At 43.2% G+C, this 12,081-nt stretch overlaps 1 protein-coding gene across 1 annotated transcript; it reads right to left on the bottom strand.

Annotated features, from left to right (window-relative positions):
• Window positions 1-1,422: 1,422 nt before the first annotated feature.
• fzd1 (frizzled class receptor 1) lies at window positions 1,423-4,702 on the bottom strand. Its single transcript, XM_005947604.2, has one exon. It carries the CDS (start codon window positions 4,322-4,324, stop codon window positions 2,666-2,668), a length of 1,659 nt encoding a protein of 552 aa, XP_005947666.1. The 5' UTR covers window positions 4,325-4,702; the 3' UTR covers window positions 1,423-2,665.
• Window positions 4,703-12,081: the final 7,379 nt, after the last annotated feature.

Raw genomic sequence — 12,081 nt, 5'->3', positions numbered from 1 at the left:
GAACCCGAGCCCCCTTTCAACAGTTTCTGACATGTTCAAGCCCCAGGTACAGAACGTGAAAAAACTCTTCCAAAAATGTATGATATGTGCATTGCAAACAGCCGCTCTCATCGCTGACTGCAGACATTTACAGCACCGCGATTGAGTCTGGACACCTTTAACCTTCTGGACAAACAATCTGTCGGTCCTTTACTTTGTCAAATATAATAAAAATGTTAGAATCTGTATGTAAATCAGAACTGCCACGAGGAATTTTGCAAACAGAAGTAGATTCAAATCTAAATGTACTTTGTAGTACTGGAGACTCATTTTGTTTCCTCATTTAGACACTTTGATAAAGGGGAGAATTATTATTATTTTATTGTGAAACACGACACTGAACCCATGTTTCACTTTATACCGTCCACTAAAAATGATCTCGTACTACTGACGAGTATTCAAGCTTGAACGGTTTCAAAAGCTACTTATGACCTAAAAGATCTAAAGGTCTTATTTTTAATTATGTCATCACTTTCATTTCTGTTAACCTGCAGATTCTCTTTGAAACACTAATTCATACCTTTAACTGCATAAAGTTAAAGGATCTCATCTCCAAATTCTCAAAATGGAATTTTCAATTTTGACTTGAATCTTTTGTTCTTGCCTGATAACAAATTCCAGCACAATCACACATTTTTGATGCAAAACCAAACAAACAGGAATCATTTTCGACGTGTTGTGGGTAAACATAACTATAAGGCTGCAAAGTGCGTCCAAAGATTTAAGAACACTATACTAAATGTCTGAAAATTTAGTTCCAAAGTTATGAAAGTTGTTGCTTTACAACAAGCCCACACACAACACAGCCACACACACACATCAAACAATCACAAACATCCACAGCACAGCCACCACACTTACAACACTACCGCACACACAACAACACAAACACACTACACACAGACACACATCACACAATCACAGACACATTTGCACAAGCTCTGCAGCAGTATTTCATTTTCTCTTTAAAAACTGCATTTCTCAAAATAGATCTTTATTAAACAGACATTACTGCTGCTTTGAACGTGTGCAGTGAAGGAACACACCAGCATTTCTGCATGTTGTAGATCTACATAGAACTGTTGTTAGATTGTTACTTTGGTCAAAGTTGTGTTGCTGTTGCATCAAATTACAAGGGCCAGTCTGCGTCATAGCAACCATGCCAGAAAAACAGAACATAGTGCTGGGCGCTACACTGTTCATAACGTCATGCATGACAGATTTTTTCATTGAGAAAAGTCTGGTCAACTGAACAAATTTGTTACTAATTTGTAATTTAGAATTTCACGCAGACAAACAGCATGCTGGGATACGCTAGCAGGTTAGCATAACAGCGTGGAGGTGCTGTGTGCAGCCTGAGACGGGGCGAGGATGAAGAAAAGAACAAAAAACAGCAAAGATGACCACGAGAGGATCTGCTGTGTTTCCTGGTCTCTTCTCTGTGGGCAGGGCTGCTCCACACACAGTGACATGGATAATGTGCGACTTGAGGTAAGTGTGTTTTTCCTGATGGCTGAATCATTTCCCCCACAAAGTTCGGAGAATAAGTCCAAACAGACTTTCTTAAAGCTCACGACCCACAACATGTTGATTTTGTTACAAACAGGGACGAAAAAATAAAAAAGTGGAAACACATCTCACGTAAAACTTGCTGTTCTGCTTTAAGGACCGACAGGACAACATAGACTGTTTTGTGTGTGTGTTTAGGGTTTTACACTCCTGACAGAAGAGCGAGCTGCTGTAGCCCTACATGAAGACCCGCCGAGACGACCCTGAAACTGAATCTCACTGTCACACCGCCCAGCACTACACGCAAAAATACCAAACAGGAATCTGAAGGTCAGAGTGTTCAGAATTACAAAAGCAGATCGTGATCACGGCAGATCATTAAAAAGAAACATGTTTTCAGGAAAACATGAGAGAAATTCATCTCGCGTTTTGCCTGACAGCATTGTAACATACATGCAAAACCACTTGTGTGTTCCTTTACATTTGCATGACTACCTGCGCTTTATTTAGAAAAGGAATGTAAAGGCCTGAGCTACAGGCCACAACCATCTGCCACAGTGACTCACATTCACAACCTTGCACACCACTTCTTGTTCCCAGGATGCTGACACGTCCCTCCAGAGCCGGGCCACCGCTCACTCCACTGTACAACAGACACAAACTACAGCTGGTTAATCGGGGGGAGAGGGAGCCACGAGGAAGCACTTGGGTTTCACGAGACTCTGCTTAGAATAGACCTGGGGCTCACAGGCAGTTCACCGATCTCACACACACACACACACACACACACACACACACACACACACACACACACACACACGGGAAGTACTCCTAGAAGGTGTCTGCAGTAAGACAAGTCATGAGACCTCAGGACTGTTGATGATCGGCTGGCTCTTTGTGATGATTAAGTAAAATTCCATCAAGTCCAACGTATGAAAAAAGGTGTTTCAAAAAAATCTTTTTTTAAATCTTTAAATACAAATATATACTTACAAAAATCTCACAAATGCATATGTACATTAAAAAAACAGAGCGAGTGTCTCCTGTGAGTCCAAGAAAATGAATAAAAAGAAGGATTATCATTCAGTTTGTCACAAACAGTCTGCGTGAGGTTCGACTACACTGTGGTCTCGCCCTGTTTACTGTTGGCCAGTCTCGTGTAAAACCTCCTCCAGGAGTTAAGGGTCTTTCCGGACCAGATCCAGAAGCCAGAAGTGATGCCAACAATGAGCGTCATGAGATACTTGATCATGAAGACGGTGAAGTCTGGGCTCATGTTGGGGTGGCTGTGGGCCGGACACGGCACGGCGTACGTCTTGCACGTCTGGCTGATCCACGTCCTCTCCCACTGCTCTCTGAAGGCCTGCTCGTAAAAGTAGCAGGCGATGACGATGGTGGCCGGCACGGTGTAAAGCACGCTGAAGATGCCTATCCGCACCATCAGTTTCTCCAGCTTCTCCGTCTTGGTGCCGTCGTGCTTCATGATGGTTCGGATTCGAAACAGGGACACGAATCCGGCCAAAAGGAAGGAGGTGCCGATAAACAGGTATACGAAGAGGGGCGCCAGAACAAAGCCGCGCAGGGCGTCCACGCTGTTGATGCCCACAAAGCAAACCCCACTCAGCACGTCTCCATCCACCTGACCTACTGCCAGGATGGTGATGGTTTTGATGGCAGGAACGGCCCAGGCCGCCAGGTGGAAATACTGAGAGTTGGCCTCGATGGCTTCGTGGCCCCACTTCATTCCTGCTGCCAGGAACCAGGTGAGAGCCAGGATGACCCACCAGATCGAGCTGGCCATGCTGAAGAAGTACAGCATCATGAAGAGGATGGTGCAGCCCTCCTTTTTGGTGCCCTGCACCACAGTCTTTATGTCGTTGTCAAACTTGTCATTGCAAACCACCTTGTCCTCCAGTAAAAATCCAGCAATGTAGGCGATGGAAACCATGGTGTAGCAGCCAGAAAGGAAGACGATGGGTCTCTCTGGGTAGCTGAAGCGCTTCATGTCCACCAGGTAGGTGAGCACGGTGAATAAAGTGGAAGCACAACACAGCACTGACCATATGCCGATCCATATGCGGGCGAATTTGAGCTCCTCCTCGCTGAAGTACATCATCCCGTGGGATCTCTTCGGCTCGCACGGCGCGGCGCAGTTCTCCTGCCCGAGGAAGCGGTAGTTCAGGTAGGGAGGCACCCTGAGCGAGGCCGGGCATCTGAACTGGCCGTTCCCCGGGTCAGTAGGTGGCCGCTCGGTGGAGTAGGGCCCGGGCTGGGGCTCCGTGTGGTCCGACATGTTCTGGCCGACGCACAGCTCCCCCGCGCCGTGGACCGGAAAGCTATCGCACGCGAGGCTGTCGGGCCACTGGAAGCCGAACTTGTTCATGAGCGCCTCGCAGCCCTGCCGCGCGCGCTCACACAGAGAGCGGCACGGGGGCAGCGCCTTCTCCAGCACCGTGCACACGGGGGCATACATGGAGCACAGGAAGAACTTTAAATCCGGGGAGCACTGCACTTTCACCAACGGGTAGAACTGGTGGACCTCCAGCCCCGCGTCCTCCTGGTTGGTGTGGCCCAGCAGGTTCGGCATGATAGTCTCATTGTAGGCGATGTCCGTGCACAGGGGGATGGAAATGGGCTGACAGAATCCGTGCTCCGGTATAGACAATCCTCGGTCACTGCCGCCGTATTGGCCGTTGACTCGAAAAATCCCCAGGTTCAGGAACAGGATAAAAAACAGAAAAAGCAAAGCCGAGCGGAGAAGTCTGTTGTAAGCCATGTTGAGGAATGCAGACGCTGCCGTACTTTCTGCGTGTTGCTTAACTAACTTGCGTTACCTCAGCAGGCAGCAGGCTACTTCCCTGAACGCTCTTTGTTGGCGTTTCTCGCAGAGGTAAGCGCCGCTTCTCGCCGCGGGATTCTGGCTGTCCGTCCTCCCTCTCGTCGCCGCGCCGAGGTAGCAGCGCAGTGCGTTAGAACATCCACACTCGTGAATCGCAAACTCGGACCTCCTCGGGTGAAATCCAGTCCAAAACCAAGCCCGAACTCTAATCCTCCAGGACAAGGACAGCTCCGCTCTGCAGCGTGCCCGACACAGCGTCAGTCTGCCGTTCAAACCTGTTCTGCGATCCCTCACTCTAATGCCACTGCAGCCAAGCTCACCTCCAGTCATTATTACTTCCGCGATAAACTTTCACAATAAAAGCCTTTAATACAACTGTAGCTTGAGCAGCTTTCTTGAGCTTAAAAACCAATACGCAGACTATTTTAATCTGGATGGGAAAGATTTCATTATCTTGACTTTATGCCCCTTTGGTTCTGATTTTGTATTTATTACATTTTATCGTTTTTTTGAATATGCTGCCTTCTCTATAAAGTCATTCAAAATGAAATGGTTAAGTTATGATAATTTAGAGAGCAGATTAAACGTACAGTAAAAGTACCAAATAAAAGGAATGTAATACACATAGAGATCAAAGTACTCTATATTTTAATAGATGCAACAAAAAAAAGACGTAGCTGAACTCTGGTTTCTACTTTGGCACACATACTTTTGTACTGACGCACTTCCTATCTACATCCGTGTCACCTTCAATAGCTTAATACCTCTCTCTCTCCCTCTCCCTCTCTCCCTCTCTCTCTCTCTCTCTGTAGGATCTAAGAGATGGAGGTTAGGGAGGGTCTGCATTTTTCCTCATGTTTGCATAAATTGCAGGGGTTCATTTTGGAACAGCGCTGCACACATTAAAAGACCGAATCAAGTGTCCTTCTGAGTGTTGGCTCCCTTCCTCTTTACTTTGTTTGCTTGTAGTCTCTCTTCTTTACACGCCTTAGCAGTTTGTGGTCAATTTCTTGCAAAGCACTTGCTCATAGGGGCTCTTAACCTGATCAAGCCTGACTGTCTCTTCCTCTGTATCAGTGGTGGTATAGGTCACAACAAATTGTAGTGTTTTTTGTTTGTTTGTTTTAGAGCCATTACAAACAGCTGACAAAGACATCTAATACAGATGTTTACCTCAGGAGCCCAAAAAAGAGTAAAGCTAGAGACTGAGTGCTGGACTTTGATTCCTCAGGGCAGCTGAACCTCAGAGTGAGCTTGATTGCTGATGTTGTTTAAGAACTACTGGATTAAAACAGAGAAGAAGAAGAAAGTATATTTTCTTCCATGTCCATGTTGTGTTTTCAGCTTGTCTGTACTGCCCTCTAATATGAAAAGCATTAATTCATGCATTCATTTTTCTACTCTACTGTTTTCCCTGATGCACCTCATGTATTACACGTATATAAATATGTTGTATTTGCTCCTGTAAAACTAAAACACTTCCTTTTTCTGTAGGGTTAATGGAATAAGTTGGACTCTTCTGCCCTGAAATCGAGTGTGCAGCATTGTTGTTCCACATGCAGACAGTTTGTAGTCACAGACATAACTTCTTATACTCAGCATTTACTCAAAGAATTTGATTATTACTGAACAAGAGGGAGGAATTAGCTAAAGGTGGAAAAATACATACGATCCTTAACGCAGACAAAATGAGAGAAAGGTTTCCCATCTGGCACTGCAGGCTGTTAGCAGGAGGAGAGGAGCGAGCACTGTAAAATGCACACTGACATAGGAATGCTAGATTTTCTTGCTTGGGCTGCACTGAGAGTGCGATGAGAGCTTCACGCAGACTTGTGTTACCAGATGTTCTGCTTGTCTTTTATTTTAAAGCTCTATCTGTAGCAGTATCACTAAAGTCTATATCAGAAATGTTGAAAACTATCCAGTGATGATGTAGAAAGTCTAGAGAAATAATATGTCAAGATTAATATGTTTTTATACTGTATGTGCTGTAGACTAGAGAGACACAGGCAGTTGCTATTACATGGAAATCTGCAATGAAATGAAATCTATCCTGGGGGATTCATTTATTTAACTTTAACTAAAGCGTCCACCATTGCAATGTAATTAGCTTTGTATCTTAAGTTAGAGTAGTGCTCTAGCACTGCACTCGTGCACAGAGCCAAAGTGGAATACGATCTTCTGGGTTCTGTTCAAACCTCATTCAAAATCCGAGTGACATTTGTAACTATGCTCATAACTACAAATCCAGCTGTGCTATTAAGTCCCAGATTCCCAGTTGTAATTATGAATCAGATGATAGTACACACACTGTTTTCAAGATAGAAACTGGTCATTACAGTAATTCTGCAGCGTTGACCTGCAAATGCTTTGGGTTTGTGGGAAATGGTGTTTGCTGAGAGCAGCTAAAAAAAGGTCATTAAATATACTCTAATAATTGTGCATGCACAGGCGACTGCTTTATTTTCTCTCTCTGTACAACATATACTTTACAGTACTGGGTGTAATCAGAAGAGGAACACACACGGTCCTCTGTTCCTCCTTTGAAAATCAAAATTCAGAATTTTGGTTATTAACTACATATATGGAATAAGACATGTACTGTTTTAGGAAGGTAATGTTGAGTAATCAGATTTTTATCTATTCAATTCCATTTTATTTTATTCATACAGCACCAAATCACAACAGTCACCTCAAGGCGCTTTATACTGTAAGGTAGACCCTACAATAATACATACAGAGAAAAACCCAACAATCATATGACCCTCTATGAGCAGCACTTTGGCGACAGTGGGAAGGAAAAACTCCCTTTTAACAGGAAGAAACCTCCGACCAGGCTTAGGGAGGGGCATAGATAGATCCTAGATTCTAACCTGTGCAGTTGCCTTGTGACTGAAAATGGTTGCCCATTGGCTGGTTGCATACCAGACCTCTGGGGGACAGGTTGGTCGAAGCAACTAGCAAAAAAAACTTCAGTCCAGCTACTGGACAACCACCAACTTTTCCTAGTCACAAGGAAGTTCTTGTTTTTATCTCTCTAAATGCTTTGCAGACTTTGTTGCTTCGTTGAACTTGATGTGAACTTTATATCTGCTTTGCTGCTGGTTCTTCAGTATTTCTGGGACATTATAATGTTAGCCTAAGTGACTGACTGATTGGTTGATCAGTGTCACTTTTCTGTGTGGCCAAAAGGTCAAAAGACTCTAAAGAGACACGGCACTAGGCTGTGTTTAAGTATGCAGAGACACCACATGTCAACTTTTCTGTGTGAACGTAAGAACAAATGATATGTGACCCACAGACGCATCTGAAGCATTAATAAATTTTTATTTCAGGTAAAACATTAAACAACATTTACAGAAGGACATTACATCTTCCATAATAACATTACATACAGCTCGTAACAAATAATGCAACAGCTACTCTACTGTATACTATAATATTTCACTGGATGAAGTGACTGACACTTCTGTTTTCCAAACCACTTGTGAAAATGACGTATTTTCAGTGCAGCATACAAAAAGAAAAATCCAAACGTGAAGAGAAGCTTTACAGAAAAAAGTTGCAAACACAGACTCATCGTTGAGCACGGCGAGGATGCACGTTGGCTCCAACCTATATGTTTTTCCTATTCGTACGACTTCTGCCCACACCACAAAGACTGTCAAAAATAGATGCCTTATATTTATACTCATCATATATGTACAGTCATATATGACGTCTCTTTAACAGCATTAAGGGGACACTTGTGGTTACAAGTGTCCCAAACATAGTGGAAGCGTCACTTTTTCACTCCAGCGAAGATGAAAAAGCACTACGTTATCAATCTCTCTTTCTTCTCTGTCACAGTGCTAAATGTGCAATTCCGACTAGTCGTTCCTTCACTGGGCTCTACGTGAAAGATATGAAGCACATTCAAGTTAAAACAGAGCTTGAACTCTGCCTGCACAGGACTCAAAAATATACGTTTTTTACAAGACTCCAGGCTCTCGAGCCTAAAAGAAGAGCATTGGGGCGTGGGGGTTGGGCTGAATGAATGAATATGAGCCACACTGAAAGTGTGCACACAAGGAGAAACATAGCAAAAATAATTATTCAGCTGCTAATACTGCCTGCAATCCCTTAAAGCCAAGCGAGGCTGGGCAATCTTAGCACAGCTCGATGGTATTAACCCTCTTCTGTCACGCTGCTTTACTGGCATTACCCACCGCCTTGCCTCCCCTTTTTTCGTGCCGCACAATCACAGCCCGGGGATGACACTGAAAAGCCGCGAGATAACTCAGAGTACAGCACTTCCACGAGTTCTCCCCTATCTGCAATAAAAGTTAAAACCAAGGGACAATATTTACATTTATGAGGAAGGCTGGTTTGAGCAAAGCAAGGGTATATATATATTTATATTCATATATTAATCATTAAGGGCAAAGCCAGTGCATAACAGAAGAACACAGGCATTCCAAACCAGTGGCCCACAGCCGTACGTACTGTAATAACTGAAGTAGCCAACTGGAAAAGCTTCATGCTAGCTGCAGCTGAGCTTTGGTTCACCACATGGTTGGCATAAAGAAGAGGGATTATTAAATTATGTAAGCACTGTATGGAAGAAAGACATGAAAACAGTCTGCAAAATCAGCCGAGAGAGTGCACGTAGGGGTTGCAGGGTTTTCTAGATGCCAGGTCTAGATGGCTGTGAAGAAATAATCTGGCAGGCAAGACATCTCTATTATGTGTGTTTGAGAGGCTGTGGAGTCACATTAGAAGCATCCACGGTTTCCATTCGTCCATGGCTTCAGATTTTTGGCTAATCAACAGTGCAGGGCCAATATTATTGTTTCAGTCGCTTTCAAACGGACTGGTAAAGAGGAAGCCATTGTATCGGTAGTACTTCACATCATCACCACACATCTAAGCTGAAATATTCGGATATTTGCACACAAAACAACAAAAGAAAGACAAAAACCCCAGTAGAAGATCTTTGCAGATGACAGCATACAGCTCACCTTCATCGCTGTGTCATAAAATGTTCCAAAGCACGGGCACACAGTTTGGGAATGTCTCTGCTCGAGAGCACATGTTGGTGTTATAGGGACTGATCAGAGTTAATCACCACCTCCTACTATGTGTATCTACTCCACACACACACACACACACACACACACACACACACACACACACACACACACACACACACACACACACACACACACACACACACACACTACAAATCAGTCATTCAAATTTTTCAGAGAAAAGAAATTCCAGATCTGTAACGTAGAAGCTTAAAAATAACTCGGTGACTCAGATCGTCTGTGTCCGAGAGGATATTGCAGATTCTTTGTTAGTAACAGTAAAAGTGAAAAGGAGGATTGTCGAGGGCAGGATCAGATAACAGGCCACGCTGCCTGTGCCTTTTCTACATTAGCTCATATACATGGATGGAAGCACCAGTGCTTTGCTATTGCCCATGTTTAATACACTCACACACACTCGCACACACATGCATTTCCATTATCCAGCTGTTGTTAAACACAGTATTGCGTCTATGCGCACACCGGTTGGTGCCGTCCCCGTAGAGTTGTGTACACTGTCAACATCGTCCGCAGAGATCGTTTGTACGAGAGAGACTTTTCAAGGTGCGAAACACAATCAGTTCCATCTGGTTCCATCGTGGAGGTCCACGGAAATATCAAACCGCTAGAATTTTCCTACAAATGGGGCCTTACTTTGGAAGTTTTGGCCTTTACTCTCGAGGATTCTGAGCGAATATTACTCACAAACCCATTTCAAAGTGCAATTACATACAACAGGTCACCCATAATAACACCAGCTTTTTATTGCAAATACAAGAATCCATGTCTTACTTGGATTCAATTCAAAAGAGAGAAGCCAAACGTCGGCAGTACGAGCTGACGCATACTAAGGCCTTTTCATCTCAGCTGCTCGCTGTTACCTCTGCACATGCTCATTAGTGTCCTTTTTTGAACTCTGATAATATGATACAAATAAAAATAGATTTGTCAGAGCTTCAGCAATAGGCAGGTTTATGTTTAAAAGTGCACAAACCTGGACTGTGTTCAGAGAAACCAGCCGAAGGTCATTCTCATTAATGCTGTTTTCCTCCATTAGTTGGTTTGTCCAGATAAACAGCTGCAAACCAGTGTAGCAGGAGAGACTGCAATGAGGTCATGGAAACGAATGAGCATCAGCCAAATGTTGGTCCACATCAAATATTAAAGGTCTTTGGTTCAAATTCTGGGTTCGTGACATTTGGCTGAGTGGTTTTTACACCATTGTGTAGTGGTTAACACATTTGCCTCAGCTCTGCAGTTTGAGACTCAGAAGAGCCACAAATTCAGCATCAAGGAGTCACAGCTGGAGTTTTCCTAGTGTCAGGAATAAATGTGTCAGGTAGGGCATCTGATGTCAAATTTGTGTCTATTTGAACAACCTGGGGTCAAGTATGCAGATAAAAGCCTTGGTAGGTCAGAGGAACAGTGGACTGGAGCTGAAAAGCTCCCAAAACTCATACGTACTTCAGTCTAAGCACTGGTCCATGATAATCTTCTTCTTCTTTCAACCGTGTCCTTTCATGTAAATGCAGTTTTACCCTGTCGCAGTACTGTGAGATGAATATTCAGAGAAGTGATGAAAATCCTGGTCAGAACTACCAAAGTAAGCCTGTAACATGAACCCACACAGCATGATAAACATCTGACAAAGAGTCCTATCTACTATTACCTACCAGATTTGAGTGTTAGTATTTACATGGGGTTTGAAGCTGTTAGCTACTTTGTTGTGAGTCCATTAACTAATAAATTAAAGCTTTAAAGCAGGTGCAGTTTAAGCTACAAAAGAACCGAGGACCTCCAATATGGCTGCCAGAGTAGGCTACCTGAAAGCCCTCTGAGATCGTCATTATTATGACGTCATTATTATAGCGTCATTATTAGCGTCATTATTGTTCATTATTATAGCGTCATTATTATGACGTCATTATTATAGCGTCATTATTATGACGTCATTATTATAGCGTCATTATTATAGCGTCATTATTATAGCGTCATTATTATGACGTCATTATTATGACGTCATTATTATAGCGTCATTATTATGACGTCATTATCACGGTTTTTTCCTATAATTCCACAAATGAGAGATAAACAGAAATGAAAAACTTCAGCATTCGTTGTTTTCTTTGAAGTGACTGCATTACTTCTGTTTCAGAGATGCTCGTGTGCATGGATTTAATGGCACGAGCAGTATAGTGGTGACGAGATGAAGCAATATTAAAACTGTCCATTATATAGTTTCTAGATGAGTATATCATACATACAAATATACATTCTTAAATAGGAGGCTAGTTACAAACACAAAACACAATATGTACCAAGAGTGAAGTCCTTTTGTTTATACTTAGACAATGATATATGAATTATTGGAACCTTATAAAAAGTAAACAAAATTTGCAAATGATAGCCTTAAATCTTAGGTACCGATCAGAATGCACACATGCTCTATGCTCGTCCTCTTCCTGATGCACAGCCACACCCGCGCACACACACACACACACACACACACACACACACACACACACACACACACACACACACACACACATACACACACACACACACACACACACACACGTATCGTGAAGGTAATAAATAAAGAGAACTGGGGCTCTTTCGTGTCTC

The sequence above is a fragment of the Haplochromis burtoni genome, unplaced genomic scaffold, assembly GCF_018398535.1.
Source record: "Haplochromis burtoni strain Fernald_Lab_line unplaced genomic scaffold, NCSU_Asbu1 Contig_539, whole genome shotgun sequence".
Lineage (NCBI taxonomy): Eukaryota > Metazoa > Chordata > Actinopteri > Cichliformes > Cichlidae > Haplochromis > Haplochromis burtoni.
Note: the sequence above shows the minus strand (reverse complement) of the source record. Positions and strands in the feature narration are given on the sequence as shown.